Source organism: Carcharodon carcharias, chromosome 28, assembly GCF_017639515.1.
Source record: "Carcharodon carcharias isolate sCarCar2 chromosome 28, sCarCar2.pri, whole genome shotgun sequence".
Classification (NCBI taxonomy): domain Eukaryota; kingdom Metazoa; phylum Chordata; class Chondrichthyes; order Lamniformes; family Lamnidae; genus Carcharodon; species Carcharodon carcharias.
In genome coordinates, this window is record NC_054494.1 from 15,401,045 (window position 1) to 15,426,611 (window position 25,567).

General features: G+C 42.2%; 1 protein-coding gene across 2 annotated transcripts in view; it reads left to right on the forward strand.

Annotated features, from left to right (window-relative positions):
* The first annotated feature begins 324 nt into the window (after positions 1 to 324).
* The window catches only part of LOC121270922 (A disintegrin and metalloproteinase with thrombospondin motifs 14), a 185,818-nt gene continuing 160,575 nt past the window's right edge, over positions 325 to 25,567 (forward strand). For both annotated transcript variants that reach the window (XM_041176543.1, XM_041176544.1), the window contains exons 1-2: positions 325 to 491; positions 777 to 1,147. In XM_041176543.1, coding sequence (XP_041032477.1) covers positions 428 to 491; positions 777 to 1,147 — 435 coding nt within the window. In that variant the 5' untranslated portion in view covers positions 325 to 427. The remainder of the gene's footprint in view (positions 492 to 776; positions 1,148 to 25,567) is intronic.

The following is a 25,567-nucleotide window of genomic DNA, read 5'->3' on the forward strand; positions in this document are numbered from 1 at the left end:
CCAGGCAAAATCCCTGGAAGTGTCAATCATTTGGCGTCATGGTCTATCCAGGAGCTTAAAGTGCTCCTGCCTCCCGGAGCTTAACTGATATAAAAAAAAGCGATCCAGTCGCTTTTGGCCAACAGCTCGCCGGAAACCAACCCCCCCCCCCCCTTCCCACCCACCACCACCCCCCCCCCACCAAAAAATAGTGGATCACCTTTCCCCCCCACACACATCCCCCCCCCCCTCCTCCTCCTCACTTGCATTCTGTCAGTCGGATCAGGGGTGTGTGTGTGTGGGGGGAGGAAACCTCCCCCCCCCCCCCAAACTTTGCATTGCAATCCCCACCGTGCAAGAATTGGAAGCAGAAAGTCTGCTCGGCTGCTTTTGCAAGATTTGTTTCCTTTCAGTCACAAGAGTTTGCTTTGCTCCCTCAACAAACGACATGAACTATTTTTATTTATTGTTTTCTTCTATCCCGCTCTTGCTAGAATGCAAGCTTCATGAAGGTAGGCATTTGCAAACTTTTAAACAGTCTTTGTCCTCTGCGATTAAAACCTATTGGGCTTATTTTTCATCTGTATATAAAGCTCCCCAGTTGCCAATAAAATATGGGACAGTTGTAATCTGCATAGTTTAAATAGATAAACGATGCACTTTTATTCGCATGGCGATGCTAATTTTTGATTGGTCCTTGTATGATTTAAAATATCGATGCAAAGATCTAATTTTGCAGCAAAAAATGGGCAGGACTCGACCATATACACGAGTAGTATCTGTTTATTTTCCTGCAGATGTGCTTTCCAGGAGGTTTATCGATTATGGTCTGATAATACCGCTCAGTACCGATGACCAGGGTCGCTACATATCGCACATTGTATCAACTGGAGACGGTGAGTTGCGGTTTGGTCGGCGATTTCCACGGAGCACCCCCCATCAGAGCAGAGGAGAAGCCGACCTGTACTTCAATGTCACCGTTTTTGGGAAGGAATTGCATTTACGCCTGAAACACAACGCCAGGCTCGTTGCTCCCGATGCAGCGGTGGAGTGGCAGGAGGATTTCCAGGAGCTCTCCACAGAGCCCATCCACGGAGACTGTGTTTTTTCTGGGGATATTACCGACATGCCAGGAGCCACTGTGGCGATCAGCAATTGCGATGGTTTGGTGAGTGCGGAGAAACTAGCTTCTCTCACGTTCTCGATTGCTAACCTGCAGTTTGCACTGGTGCATTGAGCAATGCAGTGCTGTGATATACAATCTCTACGGGGAGACGAGTTGGTTCTGACGAAAATTGCAGCGACAGGAATAAGTATTTAAAAAGTACCCTTTACGAAACATTTTTCCAGCAAATCGACGAAGACTGCTCTCAGTCAGTTGTTTAAATTACATGGATAAAGTTTACAGACTAGGTCTCGTATGCACTTGGCTATAGTTATTGATGTATATTAGATTATCTGCTGTATGAGCATTAGAAGTTTGGTCATTCTGCATACAATAGATTATTTGCACAATGACAAATTGGCTTCAATATTCCACCGTATTTCTTCAAAGTAGAAAGTGTTATTTATTGATGCGCACAATTTGATTTTGTATTATTGAGTATAAATAGCGAGTTTTTTGTGATACAGAAGCCCCATACAGTACACATACGAGTGTTGCTTTAGATACAGGGTTTGAGTTTTTCCGCCTTTCCTTGTGTTGATCTGATTGGTGAGATGTTCGGGTGATTTGGATGTTGACCTTCACCTCCTTTCCGGATTGGAGTTTACTACATCTGCGTGAGGGGAGAGCAAGGGGGGATCGTTCGAATAGATCTCGTCAGGAAATCAACTTCTGGCACGTTTGTTTGTGGAACTGATTAAAGGTATGGCTTAATTTCGCCTGAGTTCATTGGACCTAGTATGTGTAGTGCCGTAAACACTCTAATCAGGAGGAATAGGGGACTTGGTGCATTAGATAGTGCGTTGTTGAATCATGGTTGCATTCGGCTAATTCCTCATCTTGTTTGTAGCCGATGTGTTAATACCAAGTAATGATTAAGCTGTCGGGTGCTGGGTCAGTAACTATTGTAACCATTTCAAGGAAGGGCGAGAACCCCCTCCAAGGCAGGAGGCAAATTGACTGACCAGGAACTCCAGTTTACTACTTGAAGCGCAAATAGCAACATCGAGATGAACGTCTGCCCTGATGAATCACTTTCAGGGCTGTTATCCTCATGAACTAACGAGGATAGGAAACACTTGAAAATCAAGATGATGGCCCTGATGTTGATGTAATTTCGCACGTTATTGTTTTCATTTGAGTATTTTAAATTTAGAAATTCAATTAAAAATAGATTTGACTGTTTTTAGCTAGGACACACCAGAGGCAATAAATTATGATAACGGGGGAGAAGCGGAGGGCTAGAGAAAACGGAGCCACTGGCCAAAACACCCTTGTCATGTGTGAAGCACATGTTAATGTACTTGTAACCGTCTAAACAAAGATTTTGGGGATGATATAAATGCAACGCTGTATCCGTTTTATACTCCATTAGTAATTACTACGGATAGTTTGCAACTTTGTGCTATATTTGGTAATTAAGTTGGATTTACTTATGTAAGTATCATAAATCACTGAAAATTGCAAGTCTGTTCATTTTGTCTCATGTAAATTGCACTTGGTTATTTTAATATTCCATATTTAGTACGAGACAAATGTTTTCTTGAATGGGGATGTAGGTGTGAGATTTGGTTTGTGATCAACTTGTTGGGTAGAATCAATGCCAGAATTAACATGAATGAAATAGTGGCAAGTTCCTCATGGAAATAAAATATGTGTTCCATCAGCTGAACAATGTTTCAGCTGATATCTCATCCAAAATACATACTAACTTAATACCTCATGGTTTAACCATACCAATATTTTCTTTAGCACTTTCTAATATGTCACTTTAGATTCTATCCTACTGACCTTGACAATTGGCTTCTGAACTGTTGTTGACCTCTTTTTTTTCTCAACTGCTTCATGAAACTTGACCCTCCTCAGATCCCTGCACCATCTCTGTTCCACCTAGGCTTTTGAATTCTCTTGATTCTCTTCAGCTGATTTTTTACTTTCACAGCAACCAGATTATGATCTGAGTCTGTGTCTCCCACAAGAATTATTTATGCTGTTTCAGTATCTCTGCTTGACAAGGATGTAATCAATTCGGTCCCTCTTCAGATCCCCAGATGATCTCCAAGTGTATCGTTTCCTCTGATTATGCTTAAACCAGGTGCTGTGATACAGAACTCGATCTTCATCTCTCCTCTATTGTTTCTGACACCCAATCCATGGCTTCTAGTTTGGCTTCTATCTCTGCTTTTACCTGAGTAAAGCAGTTTCCCATGATCACTAAGAAGCTGTTTCCTTTTCTATCAGTTCTTGCAGCATCTGGCGCTCTGTCTCCATTCCTGCTGGGTGCTCTAATGTGTGCATGTGCACTACTATAATAACAACGTCCACTGGATCAGCATGGAGCACCACCTTCAGCAGCCTGTCACTGTGTTGATCAATTCATATTGCACACTTTGGCATTTCATTATCCAATGTTATGGCAATACCTCTTTGGTTCTGTTCACCACCTGCATAAATGGCTCTTGTATTGTAGCTTTCAAAATCACCATAATCTCTCCATCTTACTCCTGTCAGACAGAGATTGTTCAGGCTGCATCTTCCCATTTCTAGAAAAGAGTTAGAAAGTCTAGTTCTCAGAAGAAATGCTGAAGAAAATGGATGAGAAGAAAGTGAGAGAAAAATATACAAATTAAGGTAAATGAATGTACAGGAAACTAAACAATGAGCTAAGCAGAAAGGTTGACCAGGCAGGAGAGAGATGGAGAAAGCGTGTAGAGAATTAGAAGAACTACAAAAAAAAAGAAAGTAAAAAAAATTGACTGGAGGAAGATGTGAGCAGGTGTCAAGAGGAATTGATAGTCGAGATGATACACTGCTTATAGAACCTAAGCCAGTAGAGAATAGATGGAAAGAGTACGTTGAATACTTGAGTGTCATAGATAGCAAGCAAAGGTAGAATGAGAACCAGGGAAAGTAGAAGACATTTCTCAGGATGATTTAAGACCGAGCTTCTGGAGTGTGAATTATTTAGAGTTAGAAAAGAACTAAAGCCAGGAAAAGCAGAAGGACGTGATGGAATCCCTGCAGGAATGATAAAAGGATTTTGAGAGAAAGCAACAAAAGAATTGATTCATTTGTGTAAAGAGATGAACGCTAGAATGGCTGGAAGATTTTTTGAGGAGCACAGTAGTTCTATTGGAGAAGGTGGCAAATACCACAAAATATGAAGAGCATCACACCATAACTTTGATTACACCTGCATCCAGGATAATGTTAAAGATCCTAGCAAATAGGCTGGAGCCAAAGCAAGCCATTACGTTGGCTGTGATCAGTTTGGTTTTATGAAGGGTTGTGGAGCTAGAGAAGCTATGGCAGTGTCGAGTATTAAGCGAAAAAGCATAGAATACTAGCAAGAAGTTTGCCTGCTTTGTGAATTATGAAAAATTTTCAACTTGGTGAACTGGTAAAGCTATTGCTCAGGTGATCAGAGCTGATTGGAAAGATAAATGAATGATTGTTGCTCTTCATGGAATTGTTACAATCAGAACAGTATTTGATGAACCTGGTGTATTTCGGTACAGGGTGAGACAAGGCTGTCTACCATCACCATTGCTCTTTAACATCTGTGTGGAATCCGTGATAAAGGAAACTCTAGGTGAAGTACAGAAAGTTGTCAAAGTAGGCAGTCACTTGTTGAAGGTAGTGAGGATTGAAGATGACCAGGCCCTAGTGTCTAGCACAGCAGAAAATCTACAAATAATAATGGATTAGAATGAATGGATAGTGGTGAAAGCTTACAAAATGAAAACAAATGTTTAAAAAAAAATGAAAGGTATGAAGATTGAAGAAATAATGGAAGAGTGGAGGTCAAGATAGATGGTCAACAGCTGGAACAGGTTTACAATTTAAATACCTGGGAAACATCTTGTCAGAAGGTGGCTATTGCCATAAAGAAATGTGAGCTAGAATAGAAATAGTGAAGAATGCACTCTCCAATAAAGAATTGCTCAGCATAAGAATAAGTAGAAATTTAAGAATCATCAGGTCTGCTATTTAGAGTGTCTTGTTTCCTGGGACTGAAATGTAGACCTTGAGAAAAGTGGGCGTCCGAAGAATTGAAAGTTGTGAAATTCGATTCTGGAGGAAGATAGGTCAGCTGGAAAGAACATGGGCAAGGAAGTAGTTCTCTGGATGGTGGAAGAGGAAAGATTGTCAGTGAATATCGTCAAGAAAAGGCAACAAGATTGGATTGGCCATATTTTAAAGCATGAGAACTTATTGAAGGTAGTGATTGAAGGAAGATTAGAGGGATGTAGACCAAGAGGGAGATAGAATGATGATGTTAGACAACTTGGAATTAAAAATGGCAGGTTCCTATGAGTAGCTGAAGAGGAAAGCGCAAGACTGCAAGGCGTGGAGAAATGAGCAGAGGGACCCACTCTTAAGCTCTACCTGAAAATTATCATTAGAATTTGAAAGCTAGAGGCATTGCAAATAGTTTCATAAATGATTAGGTGATTGCAATGGTGGAGGGAATCGTACACTTGATTACATTTGATTATTGAATATTTGTAGTCCAATTGAGCCATGCCTTACCTCTTACCATGCCTTAAAGATGACAATAGTATATTTTACTAGCTCCCTCCTCTTTCATCTCGAATAGAGGTTGAGAATTTACTGTGGCAAAAACCTTCAATGATGTAAATACTCAGATTTTAATAATTTTTAATGCAAAATATTTGTATGATATTCGCATTAGAACATAACATAAGAAATAAGAGCAGGAATAGACCATTCGGCCACTCAAGCCTGCCCTGCCATTCAACAAGATCATGGCTGATCTGCCCCAGGCCTCAGCTTCTCTTTCGTGCCAGCTTCTCATAGCCCACAACTCCCCAATATTTCAAAAATCTATCCACCACCTCTTTAAATACTTCCAGTGACCTAGCCTCCACAACTCTCTGGGGTGGAGAATTCCAGACATTCACTACCCTGTGAGTGAAGAAATTCCTTCGCAGCTCAGTTTTAAATCCGTGTCCCCTTATTCTGTAACTATGTCCCCTAGTTCTTGTATTGATTGATTACTGTTAACTAATAAAAGGACTTGCATTTATGTTCTATCTACTCATGACCTCAGGACATCCCAAAGCACTTTACAACCAATGAAGTGTTGTTACTCTCGTAATGTTGAAACCGCAGCAACCAATTTGTGCACAGTGAGTTCCCACAAGCAGCAGCATGACAATGACCAGCTAATCTGTTTTTGTTTTGTGTTGATTGAAGGATGAATATTGGCTGTTATGATCGTAGACCAGACCGGATGGACCAACTGGCATCGACCTAGGCACCGGAAATGACAGTGGCAAACCCACTCTGTTAACTCTGCAAAGTCTTCCTTTTGGCTAGTGCCAAAATTGGGAGAATTATCTCAGACTAGTCAAGCAACAGCCTGACATAGTCATCCTCGTGGAATCATACCTTACGGATAATGTCCAAAACACCATCATCATCTCTGGGTATGTCCTGCCCCCCCGACAGGACAGACGCAGCAGAGGTTGGCGGCACAGTGGTATACAGTCAGGAGGGAGTTGCCCTGGGAGTCCTCAACATGACTCAGGACCCCATGAAGTCTCATGGCATCAGGTCAAACATGGGCAAGGAAACCTCCTGCTGATTACCACATACCACCCTCCCTCGGCTGATAAATCAGTACTCCTCCATGTTGAACACCACTTGGAGGAAGCACTGAGGCTGGCAAGGGCGCCGAAAATACTCTGGGTGGAGGACTTCAATGTCCGTCATCAAGAGTGGCTCGGTAGTACCACTACTGACCAAGCTGGCTGAGTCCTAAAGGACATAGCTGCTAGACTAGGTCTGCCGCAGGTGGTGAGGGAACCAACAAGAGGGAAAAACATATTTGACCTCATCCTCACCAACCTGCCTGTTGCAGATGCATCTGTCCATGACAGTATCGGCAGGAGTGACCACTGTACAGTCATTGTGGAGATGAAGTCTCGCCTTCACATTGAGGATACCCTCCATCATGTTGTGTGACACTACCACTGCCAAATGGGATAGATTTTGAACAGATCTAGTAACTGAAGACTGGGCATCCATGAGGCGCTGTGGGCCATCAGCAGCAGCAAGTTGTACTCAAACGCAATCTGTAACCTCATGGCCCGGCATATCCTCCACTCTACCATTATCACCAAGCCAGGGGATCAACCCTAGTTCACTGAAGAGTGCAAGAGGGCATGCCAGGAGCAGCACCAGGCATACCTAAAAATGAGGTATCAACCTGGTGAAGCTATAACACAGGACTGCTTGCATGCCAAATGGTATAAGCAGCAAATTATGGACAGATCTAAACAATTCCACAACCAACAGATTAGATGTATGCTCTGCAGTCCTGGCACATCCAGTCGTGAATGGTAGTGGATGATTAAACAACTCGCTGGAGGAGTAGGCTCCACAAATATCCCCATGCTCACTAATGGGGGAGCCCAGCACATCAGCGCAAAAGATAAGGCTGAAGCATTTGCTGCAATCTTCAGCCAGGATGCTGAGTGGATGATGCATCTCTGCCTCCTCTGGAGGTCGCCAGCATTACAGACGCCAGTCTTCAGCCAATTCGATTCACTCCACGTGATAACAAGAAACGGCTGAAGGCACTGGATCCTGCAAAGGCTATGGGCCTGACAATATTCCAGCAATAGTACTGAAGACTTGTGTTCCATACCTTGTTGCTGTTCCAGTATAGCTACAACACTGGCATCTACCCGGCATTCTGCAAAATTGCCCAGGTATGTCCTGTCCACAAAAAGCAGGACAAATAACCTGGCCAATTACCGCCCCATCAGTCTACTTTTGACCATCGGTAGGCAACGGAAGGGGCCATTAACAGTGCTACCAAGCGGCACTTGCTTAGCAATAACCTGCTTACTGACACCCAGTTGGGTTTCGCTGGGACCACTCAGCTTCTGACCTCATTAAAGCCTTGGTTCAAACGTGGACAAAAGAGCTGAACTCCCAAGGTGAGGTGAGAGTGACTGCCCTTGACATCAGGGCCGCATTTGACTGACTGTGGTACCCAGGAGTCCTGGCAAAACTGGAGTCAGTGGGAATCAGGTGGAGAAAACTCCGCTGGTTGGAGTCATACCTAGCACTAAGATGGTTGTGGTTGTTGGTCAGTCGTCTCAGCTCCAAGACATCATTGCAGGAGTTGCTCAAGGTTGTGTCCTAGGCCCAGCCATCTTCAGCTGCTTCATCGATGTCCTTCCTTCCATCATAAGGCTAGGAGTGGAGGTTGTTCACTGATGATCGCACGATGTTCAGCACCACTTGCAACTCCTCAGATACTGAAACAGTCCATGTCCAAATGCAGCAAGATCCGGACGATATCCAGGCTTGGGCTGACGAATGGCAAGCAACGTTCGTGCCACACAAATGTCAGGCAATGACTATCTCCAGCAAGAGAGAATCTAACCATCGCCCCATGACATTCAATGGCACCATCATCACTGAATCCCCCACTATCAACATCCTGGGGGGTTACCATTGACCAGAAACTGAACTGGACTAGCCGTATAAATAGTGTTGCTACAAGTGCAGGTCAGAGGCTAGGAATCCTGCGACGAATAACTAACCTCCTGACTCCCCAAAGCTTGTCCACCATTGCAATGCACAAATCAGGAGTGTGATGGAATAGTCCCCACTTACCTGGATGAGTGCAGCTCCCTCAACAATCAAGAAGCTTGACACCATCCAGGACAAAGTAGCCTGCTTGATTGGCACCACATCCACAAACATTCACTCTCTCCACCACTGACTCACAGTAGCAGCAGTGTGTACCATCCACAAGATGCACTGCAGGAACTTACCAAGGTTCCTTAGACTGCACCTTCCAAACCCACAACCACTACCATCTGGAAGGACAAGAGCAGCAGTTAGATGGGAACATCACCTGGAAGTCCTCCAAGTCCTAACTTGGAAATATATCGCTGTTCCTTCACTGTCGCTGGATCAAAACCCTGGAACTCACTTCCTAACAGCATGTGGGTGTGCTTACACCACTTGGACTGCAGTGGTTCAAGAAGGCAGCTCACCACTACCTCAAGGGCAACTAAGGATAGGTAATAAATGCTGGCCCAACCAGTTAAGCCCACATCCTGTGAATGAACAAAAAAAAAAACGGGTTTATATGAAGATTCAGTTATGGTCCAATAATGTTGTGTTTAGATAAGACAAAGCTGCCGGCTCTGATGTGCGCCCGCCAACCGAACTATCACGTGACTGCACATTGAATTGCGAACGCTGGTCCGATGTCAACGTGTGTCATTTCACGCTCGAGCAGGTTGAGTGTGCACCTGCTGCTGAGGGAAAATTTCTGCCCTCTATTTTTATTTCATATTTCCAGCATACACAGTATTTTGCTTTTATCCTAGAATATACACAAATTTCTGGAATAGTGTTATTAGCTGTCGTGGGTGAGAGTTCTATCAGGGGTGTTGATTTTTTTCTCATTCTTACTTAACTGTAAATTATATAAGCACATTACAGAAGGTCACCAATAACTGGAATGCCCGGAGATTAATGCTGGTGATATTAATGCATTAAAATGGAGCTGCAAAAGGGGGATTCAGTCCCTAGCATGTAGCTTGCAGACCAAAATGTTACCATGGTTTTCTGTAGTTCAAGTTCAAAATTATACAGTGGATTGCAAATTTGACTAGCTTTGTCATCACTGGCAGGTAAAATAGAAAATTTATTGAAAAGTCATGAAATAATTGGACATTTCTTCCACAGATATTGAATTAAGTATTTTCTGTTGGGTAAGTTCAACAAATTGTTGGACACGCATGCACTCCGCGCATTGAAGTATACTCAACCATGTATCAACAGACTTAATATTCTTCTGTGATGCCTTTATCAGAGAATGTTGAGGAAGGAGAAAAAGGATAAGAGTTAATGTGGCATTCAGTCTAAGCACAGCACTTCAGGAAATATATGTAGGCATTGCAGAAGGGTACATGCAGATCTACCAAAGTGATACTGGGCTTAATGGTTACATTATGAGAACATTGTGTAACAGGTGAAGAGGGCACTCATTGGAGTGCTTACCGCTGCCATACTGTTAACTCAATGTTATTACAATTATGCAGCTGTTCCTTGGGACTTCTATAGTTGATGCTTTGTGCCTACAAAGATGAAAAATATTTTTATTAAGAGCTTCCATCTCACTGTGGAGGTTTCAGGCCAATCCCCATCCATTATTTTGATAGCTCTGACAAATTGCAACACAGCAGCTGAGACAATCCACAATATCCTAAAACAAACAACCCCCAACATTCCAAAAGAAAAACCAACCCTAACTCCCCAATATTAATTTAAAAAAAATCCAGGATCCGCATCTTCACCAAGGCCTAACCAGTTTTTCCTTGGGTCATATTCTGTGTACCATGTTTTGTTGAAATCTGTCCACTAGATTTTGAGGTATAGTGTTTATAAACAGACTAAGAAACAAGGGCGAAAACATGGCAAAGGCAATGGTCACTGCGTAATGAGACAGAGTTAATATTGTTAATTAGTAATTTATTATATAATTAATCCTCTGGGATAAAGTGATCATAATCTGATAGAATTTTATATTATGTTTGAATGATGTGTTTAAATCCAAAATTAGCATCATAAATTTAAACAAAACCGGTTACTTAGGTGTGAGGAGAGGGCTGGCTATGGTGGATTAGAAAATAAAATTAAACATAAACAATGGCAAACGTGTAAAGAAATCGTTCATAAATTTTAACAAGTATGCATTCTGTTGAATAAAAATTCAACTGGAAAAGTGATTGAACTGTTGCGAACTAGAGAGTTTGAGAACACTATTAGATTAAAAAAAGCTTTGCCAGAAGGAGTTGTAAGCCTGAGGATTTGGAAAGTATTTTAAAAAATCAGCAAAGGCTGAGCCAAGAAATTGATAGAAGAAGAAAATAGAAAATGAGAGTAAACTGGCAAGACATGAAAACAGATTGTAACGGCTTCTACAAGTATGCAAAAAGGAAAAGATTAGCAAAAATAAACTGCTTCCCTTATAGGCAGAGACAGGAGAAATTATAATTGGGAATAAGAAAATGGCAGAGATCATTAAGCAAATATTTTGGGCAGAATCTAATGTTCCCAATGTGGTCTGACCCACCATTTGGATAACGGGTGGAAATCCTGCATTGCTTCTGTGGCAGAGTTCTGAATGAATTAAATGCTTCTCAGGACCAGCATTAGACCTTTCCCACAGTTTAAGCCTGGTAGCAGAAATCCTGCCACTGGGATGGGCTGGCAGCTCTCTGTTGTCAGCAGCGCCACCGGGAGTGGTGGACTTCAGGGACAGAAAACTGTGCAACTCCATTTGATACCTCAGCCACCACCAAATTCTGGTGGGCTTGGGGATAATTGATGCCAGGCTCATTAATGAGCCTAATTGACAACCTACCATGAAAGGGTGAGTTTCCCACATGGGCCCTTTCCTGCATCCTACTTAATCATGAATGTTTCCCTGCTGCTAGGAGGCTGATGCGAGGCCTCTTCTCCTGATTCAGTTTGCTCAGTCCCCATGTTCCCCATTGCAACAGGCTAGATTAAACTCTGCCCTTTCTATCTGCCTTCACAGTAGAAGGCACAAAGAATGTATCAGAAAATGGGGAGGGACTAAAGGACTAATAAGATTGAAGGAATTGAAGTAATTAATATTAACCAAGTGGAAGAAGATATTATTGGGACTGAAATCTACAAATACCCTGGACCAAATGGCCTACCTTAGAGGATTCAAAAAAGGTGGCTGCAGAGATCATGAATGCATTGGCTTTCATCTTCCATAATTTCCTAGATTCTAGAATGGTCCCCAGGGATTGGAAGATACCAAATTTAACCCTGCAGTTCAAGAAAAGAGGGAGTGAGAAAACGGGGAACAGGTAGCCTGACACCAGTAAAAGGGAAAATGCTCAAATCTGAAGGATGTTGTAACAGAGGATGTAGAAAACAATAATTTGAGTAGGTAGGGCCAACACAGTTTTTTTGAAAGGGACGCATCTATTGCCATTATTTTTTTTGGAGGGTATAAATGATAATGCAGATAAAGGGGAACCAGTGAATGTAATATGTTTGGATTTGCAGAAGATATTCTGTGTCATGATAGACACTTCGTTGTTCGAGTATGTCCAAGCTGTAAATGATTTCATTGTCTTCCGTGACTGAAGAGTCTGATGTGAGATCAGTGTTGACAGCCACAGAGCTGGCAGTTCATATTGTCATTGTTGGTTCTAGAGGGAACATTTACCACTGTGCTACCTCTAGCCTTTCTTTGGGCAAGTTCAATGTTGCGAGTTTGGCCCTTGAAACATACTAAAATAAATTTCACTGCTTGTCTCTATGTGGGCTGGTCAGCTGCAGTGAAAGGTGGTCTGCAACACAGAAGTGTAAGGTTCTTTTTTAGGGTATCTTTATATCGTTTGTACTGAACATCTTGATGCTGATTCCCCTGACACAGTTCCCCATAGGAGATTTGCTTGGGGATTCTGCAATCATCCATGCAAGGAACATGGCATGCCTATCTAAGTTGAATTTTCAGGAGTCCAGCACGAGGATCTCATTGTTGATGATTTTTGTCCTGCTGTTGAATTCTCATGATGGACCTTGGGTGTCTTGTGGTGGACGCATTCCAGAACTATTCAGCGGGGTGGAAAGGACATTGCCTGGAAGAGTTTGATTTTAGTCTTCAGCTTAATGCCATGCTGCTTCCAGATACAATCGTGGACAGAACTTGCTTTCTGGATGAGTGCACAGCTATCTTCATCAATAGTGGCATCCCTAGGGAGCACACTATCAAGGTATGAGAAGTTTTCAACAGCCTCGAGATTGGTGCCATCAACAGTTATGGCTGATGAGGCATTCCAAAAGGGCCAGAACAAGAGGTTTAACTCCCAAATTGAATTGGGGTAATATATTAGTATGGTTTGAGGATTAGTTTACAGACAGAAAACAGAGGGTCAGAATAAACAAGCCATTTTCCAGTTAGCTTGTTGTAACTAGTGGAGTGCCACAAGGGTCAGTGCTTGCGCCTTGGCTATTTACTTATAGTATCTTTATCAATTACTTAGATGAGAGGACCATGTGTAATATTTCTAAGTTTACTGACGATATAAAGATAGATGGGAATGTAAGTAAGCTGTGAGGAGGACTCAAGCTGCAAAGGAACATAGGTTGGTTAAGCAAAGAAGGCGGCAGATGGAGTATAATGTGGGTAAATGTGAAATTATCCACTTTGATAAGAAGAATGAGAAACCTGAGGTGAAAGACCATTAAATATTGGTATTCAGAGGGATTTGGGGGGTGTTGTACATAAATCACAGAAAGTTACCATGTATACACAACAAGCAATTAGGAAGCCAAATGGAATGTTAGCCTTTATTGTAAGAGCTAGAAACTAAGAGTAAGAAGCCTTCCTGCTATTATACAGTGTTACGATTCCAGACCAGACTCCCAACTTTGTTAGGATCCAGTTAGAGACCAGTAACTTCTAGTGTAAAGTAGATTAAATTTGAAATCCCAGTTACTTACTAAGGGAATAAAGATTACACGGTTTCAAACAAACAATTAATTTTACTGTACAAGAGTCAACAAAGCAAACGGTCAATGCTATCTATCCTATACTCTAACATCCAGAATTAACATGAGGTGAACATAAATTAACTGGCATACCGTGGTCGAACACACCACAAACTGCACATGGAGTGGCAGACATAACCAAGACAGATCCCAAATTTCCTGGCAACCCACCCACTTGTCAGCTCCTCTCTTTCTTAAGATCTAGCCTCTGATTTCCCTCAAAAGCCTCTTCAACTCAGACTGAACCAATGACTGCTTGTCTGCGAGTTGCTCAATCTGCATCCCACTGGATTCATAAAACTGCACCCCAGCATCCAATTACCATCATGATTCGGGATCTCTAGCTCCTCTGAGTAGGACTCCTCTGCTCTTGGGGCTTTCCTTTGCTCTAGCTGCCAGCTTCACTGAGCTGATATTGCCCCTGGGCCCCTCTGAGCTTGGTGTGCAATTATTGTTCCTGAGTTTTCTGAGCCTTAGCTATTAGCAGCACCAAGCAAATACTGCTCCTGGGCTTACTCTTGGGCTTCCCTGAGTCACAATTTAGAGTAGCACAGAATTACCAATGGCTCCAGACTCATTTTATCCAGTGGGCTCCCTTGCCTGCCAAAAACCTGGTCCCGTGGTCACCCTTTTTGTGGCACATCGCTACTCCTGCGCGCAGCCTGATTGAGCATGCGCAGCCTGTGCCTCGCTGCCAAGCTCTGTGCCTACGCCAGAGCCCCAACTTCAAAACACAGACTCTCTCAAACAGGGCTTTGGTGAGATCACACCTGGACTACAATTTTTGTTTCCTTAGTTAAGGAAGGATTTATTTGCCTTAGAAGGAGAGCAATAAAGATTCACTAGATTGATCCTCTGGAATGAAGGGGTTATTCTATGAGGAAAGACTGAATAGAATAGGCCACTATTCTCTGGAGCTTAGCAGTTGTTGGAGATATGATCTTATAGAAACATCTAAAATTCTTAGAGATAAAAAAAACAAAAAATTCTGGAAAATCTCAGCAGGTCTGACAACATTTCCAGAGAAAGAAACAGAGTTAATGTTGCGAGTCTGTATGACCCTTCTTCACGGTTAAAGAGGAGAAATAGGATGTAATTTATACTGTGTAAGGGGGGGTGGAGCAGGTGAAGTTGGATGGAAGGCCAGCGATAGGTGGGGGCTAAGGAGAGATTGACAAAGATGTCATGGATAAAAAGACAAAGGGAGTGTTAATGGTAGTGATAAGGAACTAAAGAAGATGCTGCTAGTGGCATAAAGGTACGAAAGCAGAATGTGTTAATAGCAGAACGAAGTGCAGCACCCTGTGAAACAACAACATGGAACAAGTAACAGATGGCCCTATTGGGGATGGGGTCGGGGGGAGAGGAGGCGGTGGTTGGGAAGAAAAGGGATAAAAAGGAGATAAACTAATGAATAAAAATGAAAATAAATTCTAAAAAAAGGTCAGACACGATGCTGAGCATTTCTTCCGCCACCATCGTCTCCATGCTCACTTCTTTGGGTTGGAGTTCCCCCTCCCCCAGTTCAACAGATCCTTTCATCCGCCTCCAGCATTCTCCCTCCACTTCGACCCCTCCCTCTGGCCTCTTACCTGCTCTTGATTTTTTCAGTGAGAACTGTCGACGTGACATCGGCTGTCTCAATTTTTCTGCTCCTCTCGCCCACTGTAACCTGTCTCCTTTTGAACGTGCTGCACTCCATTCTCTCAGATCCAACTCTGACTTTGTTATCAAACCTGCCAACGAAGGTGATGCTGTTGTTGTCTGACGTACTGACCTCTACCTTTCAGAGGCTGAGCGCCAACTCTCCTCTTCCTATGCCCCCCTGGACCATGACCCTACCACCGAACATCAAGTCATTGTTTCCAGGACTGTCACTGACCTCGTTTCCTCTGGAGATCGCCCTTCCACAGCTTCTAACCTCAGGCTGCCAATCCCAGACAGCCCGCTTCTACCTCCTTCCCAAAATCCACAAACTGGACTGTGCTGGTAGACCCATCGTGTTAGCCTGCTCCTGCTCCACGGAACTCATTTCTCTCTATCTTAACTGCATTTCTCTCTCCCCTTATCCAGTCTCTTCCCATCTACATCCGTGATTCCTCTGATGCCCTATGTCATATCAACAATTTCCAGTTCCCTGGCCCTAACTACCGCCTCTTCACCATGGTCATTCAATCCCTCTACACCTTCATCCCTCATCAGGATGGTCTACGGGCTCTCAGCTTCTTCCTTGAACAGAGGCCTGAACAATCCCATCCACCGCCACCACTCTGCTCCATCTGGCTGAACATCTCTCCTTGAACAATTTCTCCTTAAACTTGTCTCACTCCCTTCAAATAAAAGGTGTGGCTATGGATACCTGCATGGTAGCCATAAAAAAAAGAGTGACATCACAGGAAAACCGTAAGTGCATTGGTTGGTAAGTAACTGCTAGTTTGAACTACCTAAGTTGATTTCAGATTAAGGGTGACTACTGGGGCCCAGGATCAGAGGCCTAACAATTCAGCTGCAACTCAGCAGAGAGAGAGAGAGAGAGAGAGAGTTCCAGTTGATTTTAAAAAGTGTACTTTGAATCTCTAATTCTAACTTGCTTTCAGAATAGAGGTAAATAGGAGAAATATTTTACAGATTGATAAACTAAAGACCAGTGCGAAATTTAAAAACAAATTGAAAAACTGATTAAATAAAATAGAGACGCAGAGCCAGGCAATGTGCTGTAGCTGCATGGTGTGGGAGCTGGTGGGCCCCATTGTGGTTCCTAGTGACCACATCTGTAGCAAATGTTGGTTGTTCAAGGAACTCCGGCTCAGAGTTGATGAGCTGGAGTCTGAGCTTCGGACACTGCGACACATCAGGGAGGGGGGGAGTTACCTGGACACCGTGTTTCAGGAAACAGTCACACCCCTTAGATTAACTACCTTAAATTCTGCCAGTGGTCAGGGACAGGAGGGTGTGACTATGAGTAAGGCAGGTAGAGGGATCCAGGAAGTAGCACTGCAGGAGCCTCAGCCCTTGCCCTTATCCAACAGGTTCGAGATTCTTGCCCCCTGTTGGACGAGAGCGGGGGCTATAGGGAGGATAAGCAAACTGACCACAGCACTGTGTTAGGGGAGAAAAGAGAAAGGTAGTTGTAATCAAGGATAGTATAGTTAGGGGAATAGCTACTGTTCTCTGTAGGCAGGATCAAGAGTTCCGAAGGCTGTATGGCCTACCTGGTGCCAGGATTAAGGATATCTCATCTGGGCTGCAGAGGAACTTGGAGTGGGAGGGGAAAGATCCAGTTGTCGTGGCCCACGTAGGTACCAACGATATAGGTAGAATGACGAAAGAGGTTCTGCTGAGGAAATATGAGCAACTAGGGGATAAATTAAAAAGCAGAACCAAACAGGTAATAATCTCCAGATTACTACCTGAGCCTCGAGCTAATTGACACAGGGTCAATAAGATTAAAGAGGTAAATGCATGGCTCAAAGATTGGTGTGGGAGAAATGGGTTTGAATTCATGGGATGTTGGCACCAGTACTGGGGAAAGAGGGAGCTATTCTGTTCGGACAGGCTCCACTTGAATCATGCTGGGACCAGTGTCCTGGCAAATCGCATAACTAGGGTTGTAGATAGGGCTTTAAACTAAGTAATTGGGGGGAGGGTTCAGTTGCATGGAAATATAAAAAAAAATCAAAGTTTAAGGAGAGGGTAAGAGTGCATGTTCGTGACGAGGCTGATTGTTATCAAAAAGTGAAAGGAAGGGACTGTGTGCGTGAACGCCATATTGCACCAAAGAATCATATAAGAGTAGGGAAAATTGACATGAGCAAACTTTTAAAGGCTTTGTACCTGAATGTGCGTAACATTCGGAATAATACTAATAAGTTAACAGCGCAAATATGGATAAATGGGTACGATTTGGTGGCCATTACTGAGACTTGATTACAGGGAGAACACATTTGGGAGTTGAATATCTAAGGGTACTCAGTGCTTCGGAAGGATAGGCAGGAAGGAAAAGGAGGTGGTGTAGCTCTTTTAGTAAAGGAAGAGATTAGTGCTATAGTGAGGAATGATATAGGCACTGGAGAGCAAGATGTACAGTCAGTCTGGGTAGAAGTAAGAAATAGCAAAGGAAGGAAATCCCTGGTGGGATTAATCTATAGGCCCCCAAACAGTAGTTCAGCAATAGGGCTCAGTATAAACCACAAAATATTGGGAGTATGTAAGAAAGGCACAGCAATAATCATGGGTGATTTTAATACGCATTTTGACTGGACTAATCAAATTGGCAAGGGTAGCCTGGAGGGAGAATTCATAGAGTGTATTAGAATGTGTTTCTTGGAGCAATATGTTGTGGAACCAACCTGGGAGCAGGGTATTCTGGATTTGGTTTTTTGTAATGAGATGAGATTAATTGACGATCTCATAATAAAGGATCCTCTAGGGAAGAGTGATCATAGCATTCTGAATTTCAAGTTCAGTTTGAGAGTGAGAAACTTGAGTCCCACACTAGTGTTCTGGAGTTAAACAAAGGTAACTACACAGACTTGGCCCTAGTGGACTGGGCAGGAAGACTACAAGGTAGGACAGTTGATGAACAGTGGCGGATATTTAAGGAAGTATTCAATTCCTCCCAAGCAAAATATATCCCAAAGAGGAAGAAAGATGGGTAAGGGGCGGGGGGAAGCATCCATGGCTAAGCAAGGAAGTTAAAGATAACATAAAGGCAAAAGCTAAGACATACCAAATTGCAAAGGTCAGTGGCAGGCTAGAAGATTGGGAAACTTAAAGATCAACAAAGAGTTACTAAAAAAATAATAGAAAGAGCAAAGGTAAATTATGAAAGAAAACTAGCGCATAATGTAAAAACTGATAGCAAAAGCTTCTACATGTACGTAAAAGGAAGTAGCTAAAGTGAATGTTGGTCCCTTGGAGGATGAGACTGGGGAGTTAATAGTGGGGAATGCAGAAATGGCAGAGACACTTAATCAATATTTTACCTCAGTTTTCATGGTGGAGGACACTAGTACCACCCCAATGGTAACAGGTAGTGCAGAGGGTATAGAGAAGGAAGAACTTAGAACAATTACCATTACTAGAGAAAAAGTACTTAGCAAACTACTGGGATTAAAGGGTGACAACTCCCCAGGACCTGATGGCCTACATCCCAGGGCCTTAAAGGAAGTGGCAGCGGAGATAGTGGATGCATATAATATTCCAAAATTCCCTGGATTCTGGAAAGGTTCCAGTGGATTTGAAAAGTGCTAATATAACGCCCTTATTCAAAAAGGGGAGGGGGGGTGGAGGCAGAAAGTAGGAAACTATAGACCAGTTAGTTTAACGTCTGTAGTTGGGAAATTGTTATTAAGGAAGTAGCAATGGGGCATTTGGAAAGTCAAAATGGAATTCATCAAAGTTAGCATGGTTTTATGAGGAGTAAGTTGTGTTTGACTAATTTGCTAGAGTTCTTTGAAGATGTGACAAGCAAAGTGGATAATGGGGATGTTGTAGATATAGTACATCTGGACTTCCAGAAGGCCTTTGATAAGGTGCCGTAGAAAAGATTAATACACAAGATAAGATCACACAGAGTTAGGGGTAATATATTTAGCTTGGATAGAGGATTGGCTAACCAACAGAAAGCAGAGAGTCGGGACAAATGGGTCTTTTTCCTGGATGGCAACCTGTAACTAGTGGTGTGCCACAGGGTCACAGGGTTCGGTCCTTGGGCCCTAACTATTTACGGTCTATATTAATGACTTGGATCCTGGGATAGAAGGTACTATAGCTAAATTTGCAGATGACACCAAAATGGGTAGGAAAGTAAGTTGCAATGAAAAAAAAATTACAAATAGATATGGACAGGTTAGGTGAATGGGCCAAAATTTGGCAGATGGAGTTTAACATGGATAAGTGTGAGGTTATCCATTTTGGTCAGAAGAATGAAAAGGTGACTTATTATTTAAATGGAGAGAAACTTCAGAATGCTTCAGTGCAGAGGGATCTGGGTGTTCTCATACATGAATCGCTGAAAGCTAGTATGCAGGTACAGCAGGTAATAAAGGAGGCAAATGGAATTTTGGCATTTATTGCTAAAGGAATAGAGTATAAAAATAGGGAAGTGTTGTTGCAACTGTACAGGGCATTGGTGAGACTGTGCCTGGAGTACTGTGCACAGTTTTGGCCCCCTTACTTGAGGAAGGAGGTAGTAGCATTGAAGGCGGTTCAGAGGAGGTTCACTAGATTGATTCCAGAGATGTCGGGCTTGTCTTATGAAGAGAGATTGAGCAGTTTAGGCCTATACTCGCTAGAGTTTAAAAGGATGAGGGATATACCTCTACTTTAAGTATATAAGATGCTAAAGGGGAAAGACAAAGTAGATGTGGAGCAGATATTTCCCTTTGTGGGGCATTCTAGAACGAGTGGCTATAGTTGTAGGCTAAGGGGTCGTAGATTTAAATCAGAGATGAGGAGGAATTACTTTTCTCAAAGGGCCGTGAATCTATGGAATTCACTACCTCAGAATGCAGTGGATGCTGGGACGCTGAATAAATTTGAGGAGGAGATAGACATATTTTTAATTAGTAACGGGTTGAAAAGTTATGGGGAGAGGGCAGGAAATTGGAGTTGAGGCCGAAATGAGATCAGTCATGGTGGTATTGAATGGTGGGGCAGGCTCGAGGGGCTGAATTGCCTGCTCCTAGTTCTTATGTTCTTTTGGGCCCCAGTTATGCCTGTCTCTTTATGGGGTATGTGGAACATTCTTTGTTCCAGTCCCTACTCAGGCCCCCTCCCACAACTCTATCTTCGGTACATTGATGACTGTTTCAGTGCCGCTTTATACTCTCGCCTAGATCTGGAAAAATTTATCAATTTTGCTTCTAATTTCCAGCCCTCTATCACCTTCATGTGGCCCATCCCCGACACTTCACTTCTCTTCCTTGACCTCTGTATCAATTCATTACAAGCCCACTGACTCGCACAGCCACCTCGACTGCAGCTCCTCACACTCTGCTTCCTGTAAGGACTCCATCCCATTCTCTCAGTTCCTTTGCCTCCGTTGCATCTGTTCCAATGATGCCACTTTCCAAAATGGCGCTTCTGATAGGTCTTCCTTAACCAAGGTTTCCCGCCCATTGTGGTTGACAGGGACAGTTTAGTTAAAAATAAATGGTATATAAAAACCTGATAGTTTGTGCTAAGTCCTGGATGTATTGCTCTCTATTGTAGAATAAGGAATACACAAGAAGCTGGGGTTCAGAAGCGTGTGCGTGTTCAATCGTTATGAAGTGCCAAAACACTACACAAGTGATAAGCATACGATGCAGTTTGAACTTTCATTCTGTTGTACAATTTAATAAAAAATGTGTTTAGTACATGAAATGATGCAAGTAATAAGCAGGGGCTTCCTGGTAAGCCTCCCACCCTTTGCAGCTCTAAATGGAAGTCACATGTGAGATGATCCTCCCCAGGTCTTACTCCTTTCCCTCGTGTTGTAAGCTGCTTTCTCCTGTAGCAAGACTGTACAAGAATTAGAGAGTGTCTGTTGAAAAGGAAAAGTCACATTTGTGGGGCTTCTGCATATGCTGAGAGGGAAAAGAAGCAAGATGGAAGGTATTGAATGGAAAGCAAATGGCTGGAGTGTGAAGTGAGGAATTAGTCATCAGAGGAGACATTGGTCCTGCACTTGCTGGAAAAGAATGTTGAAAGCAACAAGCAAGAGGTGTGTGTTTGGAATGAGAGATGGTGTAGTGTGCCCTTGTCATTTTTGATGATGGATGTGCTGCATAGAAAGTATGGGGGGGACTCTTATCAGATATCATACTGAAATATAGAGCTGTTATATTTTAGGGCATTGAAGTGTTTTTTATATTGAATCCAGAACCTGGGGATCATGCTCTAGGAACTGACCATCTCTGCCACCTCTCATTAGGCCTGGTCACTGTAGACCTTGGTAGTCCTTTTTCCACTCATGGGAAAGAGCATCTCTAAACTCTCTCAGCAGCACCTCCAGGAAGGCATCAGAGAACTTGGGGCAGCCTTGCGACTCATTTCTCAGAATAAGATCCTTCCAGAAATCTAACCAGGCAGTCTCACATGTGTATTCAACCTCCCTGTAAGAGGTGCATTCGCGCTTTAAGTGGCAATCTGGGGGCCCACTGAAGATTCTTCCCAGAAAGTGGGTGAGCTGTCCATTCCTGACAAGAATTTGGGACTTAAAATTACCAGGCCTCAAACTGATGATGTCAGGTGTGTCTGACATTATCCCACTGCCCATCTGAAAATGGCTCCTAGTTGATTTACCCGCCATTTATTTTTACAGTGCAAGAAAAACCTGTGCTGTGTCTCTGATAGAGCTATCTACATATCCCCTTGCCTCATAACATTTGATTTCTTCTTCAAATATTCTCTTCCCTTTTAAAAAAAACATTCGATTATCCACTGTTTTCTCCTATGTTAAAAGAAATTGTAGCAATCTTCCAAAACATTTCTCTTCAGTTATGCTTTCACTTCACTTTTAATTCCAGTCTCCTGCTTGACATCCTTTCATCACATTAATGTCCTTATGCTTGAGAGTACTACAGAAGTGTTTGTTGTAGCTGTTAATAAAGTGAATTTTAAGACTGCTAGTCAATGAAAATCTTATGATCAATGCACAAATGAACTCATTTTTGTTAACAAGCTGTTGCCCTATAAACGTGTGACACGATTTTTTGCTGCAAATCATGCAGATGTTTTATATATGTTTTTAAATTTAAGTCACTTGATTTTGATAACATTCATCATGATGTAGTAACCTTTTCCCAATTTTTAATTTCTGCAATTCCTGTCAGGAACTTACCGATAAGCAAAACATCTCATTAGTGATCCTTGGCAAAGCTTGATGAGTTCTGCTCAGTATGTGAGAAAGAAGGACTTTAAGAAGCTGGTTTCCTGACAGATTCCTGCAAGAGATACAGATACAGCTGATTCTGAAAAACCAAAGCACTGCATTAAATAAGCTTCACTGCATCATTGGCCAACATAAGCTGGCTGTAATACATGAAAATTATAATAGACTGCAGAAAATTATGTAATCTTAGCATTACCATATGGACTGCAGTGGTTCAAGAAGTTGGCACCCCACCACCTTCTCGAGGGTAATTAGGGGTGGGCAGTAAATGCTGGCCCGACCAGCGATGCCCACATCTTGTGAAAGAATAAACAAAAGGTCCAGCTGAAAATTTGATATTTTAAATTCTTTAAAGGATACTCATACTTAAAAGTACTGAAACTTTAACCCAATGTCCTTTTCTCAAAAAGACAATAAGCCCATTAACATATTTTAAAATAAAAGCAAAATATTGCGAATGCTGGAAATCTGAAATAAAAACAGAAAATGCTGGAAAAACTCAACAGGTCTGGCAGCATCTGTGGAAAGAGAAACAGAGTTAACGTTTCAAGTCCGTTTGACACTCCTTCAGAGCCCTGAAGAAGAGTCATATGGACTCGGAGCATACATTGTAAGTTGTTTGAAGGTTTTCATTGTGAGAGTAGTAACATTGATTAAGATGTGTAACCATAAAATTGCCATAGACAATATTAAATAAATGAATTCTAAACAAAATTCAAATTTCCCTAAAAGAATTCTGTTAGTTTTAATCAAGTTGTTTGGAGGAGTGAGGGAAAACTGGACAGGGGGTGGGTGGAGTGCTTTCCTGCACTCACTAAACACGCCTTTAAAAATATTAGCTAATGATGGGTGTCAACAGTTATGCCCTTAGAAATGGCTATGTCCCACCCTAGAAGCTATAAGCAGCTATCTTGGGTGAGAAGGTCGGGAGAATTTAAAATCAGTTCCATCATTCTGAAACAAAAACAAACTAGAGACTGGATAACATCATTTCTGAAATAGAAAGCACATGATAAACCAAGTTGTATTGATTCAACCCCAAGATGCAGCTGCTTTACTGCAATTTTCAGGCTGAGGCTAAACAGATGAATATGTGACCCCTTACAAAAATCTGGAAGTTAAAGTTATAGTTTAGGATTTATAAGCAAACAAATAACTGGAGAATGTTGAAACCAACTGATTTTGTGGTATTCTTTGCAAATGTGCAGATGGTCTGCATTGTTACAATTTTTCAGGTTTTACTTTCACTCATATTATTGGGTTACATTGCATTCTGCTGTATGTTATGGCAGTTGAAGCCCTTCAAATTACCAATCTCACTTGGATAAAAGTTAACAGATAAAATGTTGAAAACCAGTACTGCCTGAGGCTTTTGATATCATTGCCTCCATTAGCGTAACAAACTTCTTGAATGCAGCTTTAAAATAATCATCAATTTCTGCATATTTGAATTTAATCTTTTTCTCACTGGAACCATCAAAAAATGTAATTGCTAGAGCAGCAGTATAGACTGGGCATCTGTGTATGTGTGTTTTCTGATCACCATTCAATAAAGTCTAAGGACTTTAGGAAGAATATCAAGGTTGCTGGGAGGGTGCAAAGAGATTTAATAAAACATATACTGTGGATGAGTGATTTTTAGCTCTAATGAGAGACTAAAAATTGGCATTATTTCTGTGAAAATGAAGAGCTAAGAGGAGCTTCAATAGAAGTATTCAAAATTCTGGAGTGTTTTGATGAGGTCAGTCAGGAAAATTTTCTTCTACTGGTCTGTGATCCCAGGATAAGAAGGTCTGTCTGTAGAGAGAAAGCAATGGTACTGCTTGAGATGATCAAGCCAGATCTGGCAGTTGTAGCTGATAGTGTTCGGAGGGGTAAAATAGTGGCGTAGGACATCAGTTATGACCTGGTGAGGGTGGCAAAGGTAGAGGCAATACGGTTGTGGAGCAGGTTGACAGAATAGTAGATGTCTGTGTGGCACTAGTGACAGGGGCAGGGAGTTAAATTGGTTACTAAAAATTCGGAACCAGAAATGAACGATGTAGGAATGTAAATAATGAGATTTAATCAAGTTTTTTAAACTTGACTGATTGCATTAAGGTTTTACCAAACCTGAAAAATAGCCATGTACAACTTTTCATTAGGATTTGGTAGATAAGCACGGTGTAATGGTGTGAATAATTTGCTCTCATTGGATTAATATTCAGTACAATAATAACATAATTTAGTCTGGGTAACTGGTGCAGAGCTGAACAGATATGAAGAAATGTATGCATTATTGGGACAAAGGCTGCTGGTTGGTTGGCATTGAAATGTTGTTGATATTCTCTAACTTAAGTAAAATGATATTTCTAATTAGAATGTGGGAGAAAGGAGACTGAGTGGTGCTGTACATTGGAACATTGTCCTTTCACCTCGAAACTCTGGGACCAAGTGCAGCCAAGGATCATTGGATGAAAGTCTCTTCTCTGACAGTTATAAGTTTCAATTTCGTCTCCAGTGGGCATGAGTCCACAGCACAAAGCTGCTCATAGTTCATTGCTAATTAGGACTGTCACTCAAGGAGGCCCAAGGGATGGGTGGTGTGGGAATTAAAATGTGACTTATGTAGTTGGTGTATTCTTCTCAGATTGTGTTTGAAGCAAATTATTGGTGGTGTAGGGGGAGCTTTACTTTGTATCTAGATCGATCTGATCTCAACTGGGAGTACTTGATGCTGACAGATTAAATTGAATTTTCTCTATGTCACTGCAACCCATTCTTTGCTAGTATAAATATTACATATTTTATTCTGGCCTCCCATGCTATTTGCCAGAGTGGATGATATTTGCTGGTAAATAATGCTTAGTCATAATTTTTTAAAAAATATTCATTCATGGGATGTGGGCTTCACTGGCTCGGCCAGCATTTATTGCCCATCCTAGTTGCCCTTGAGAAGGTGGTGGTGAACT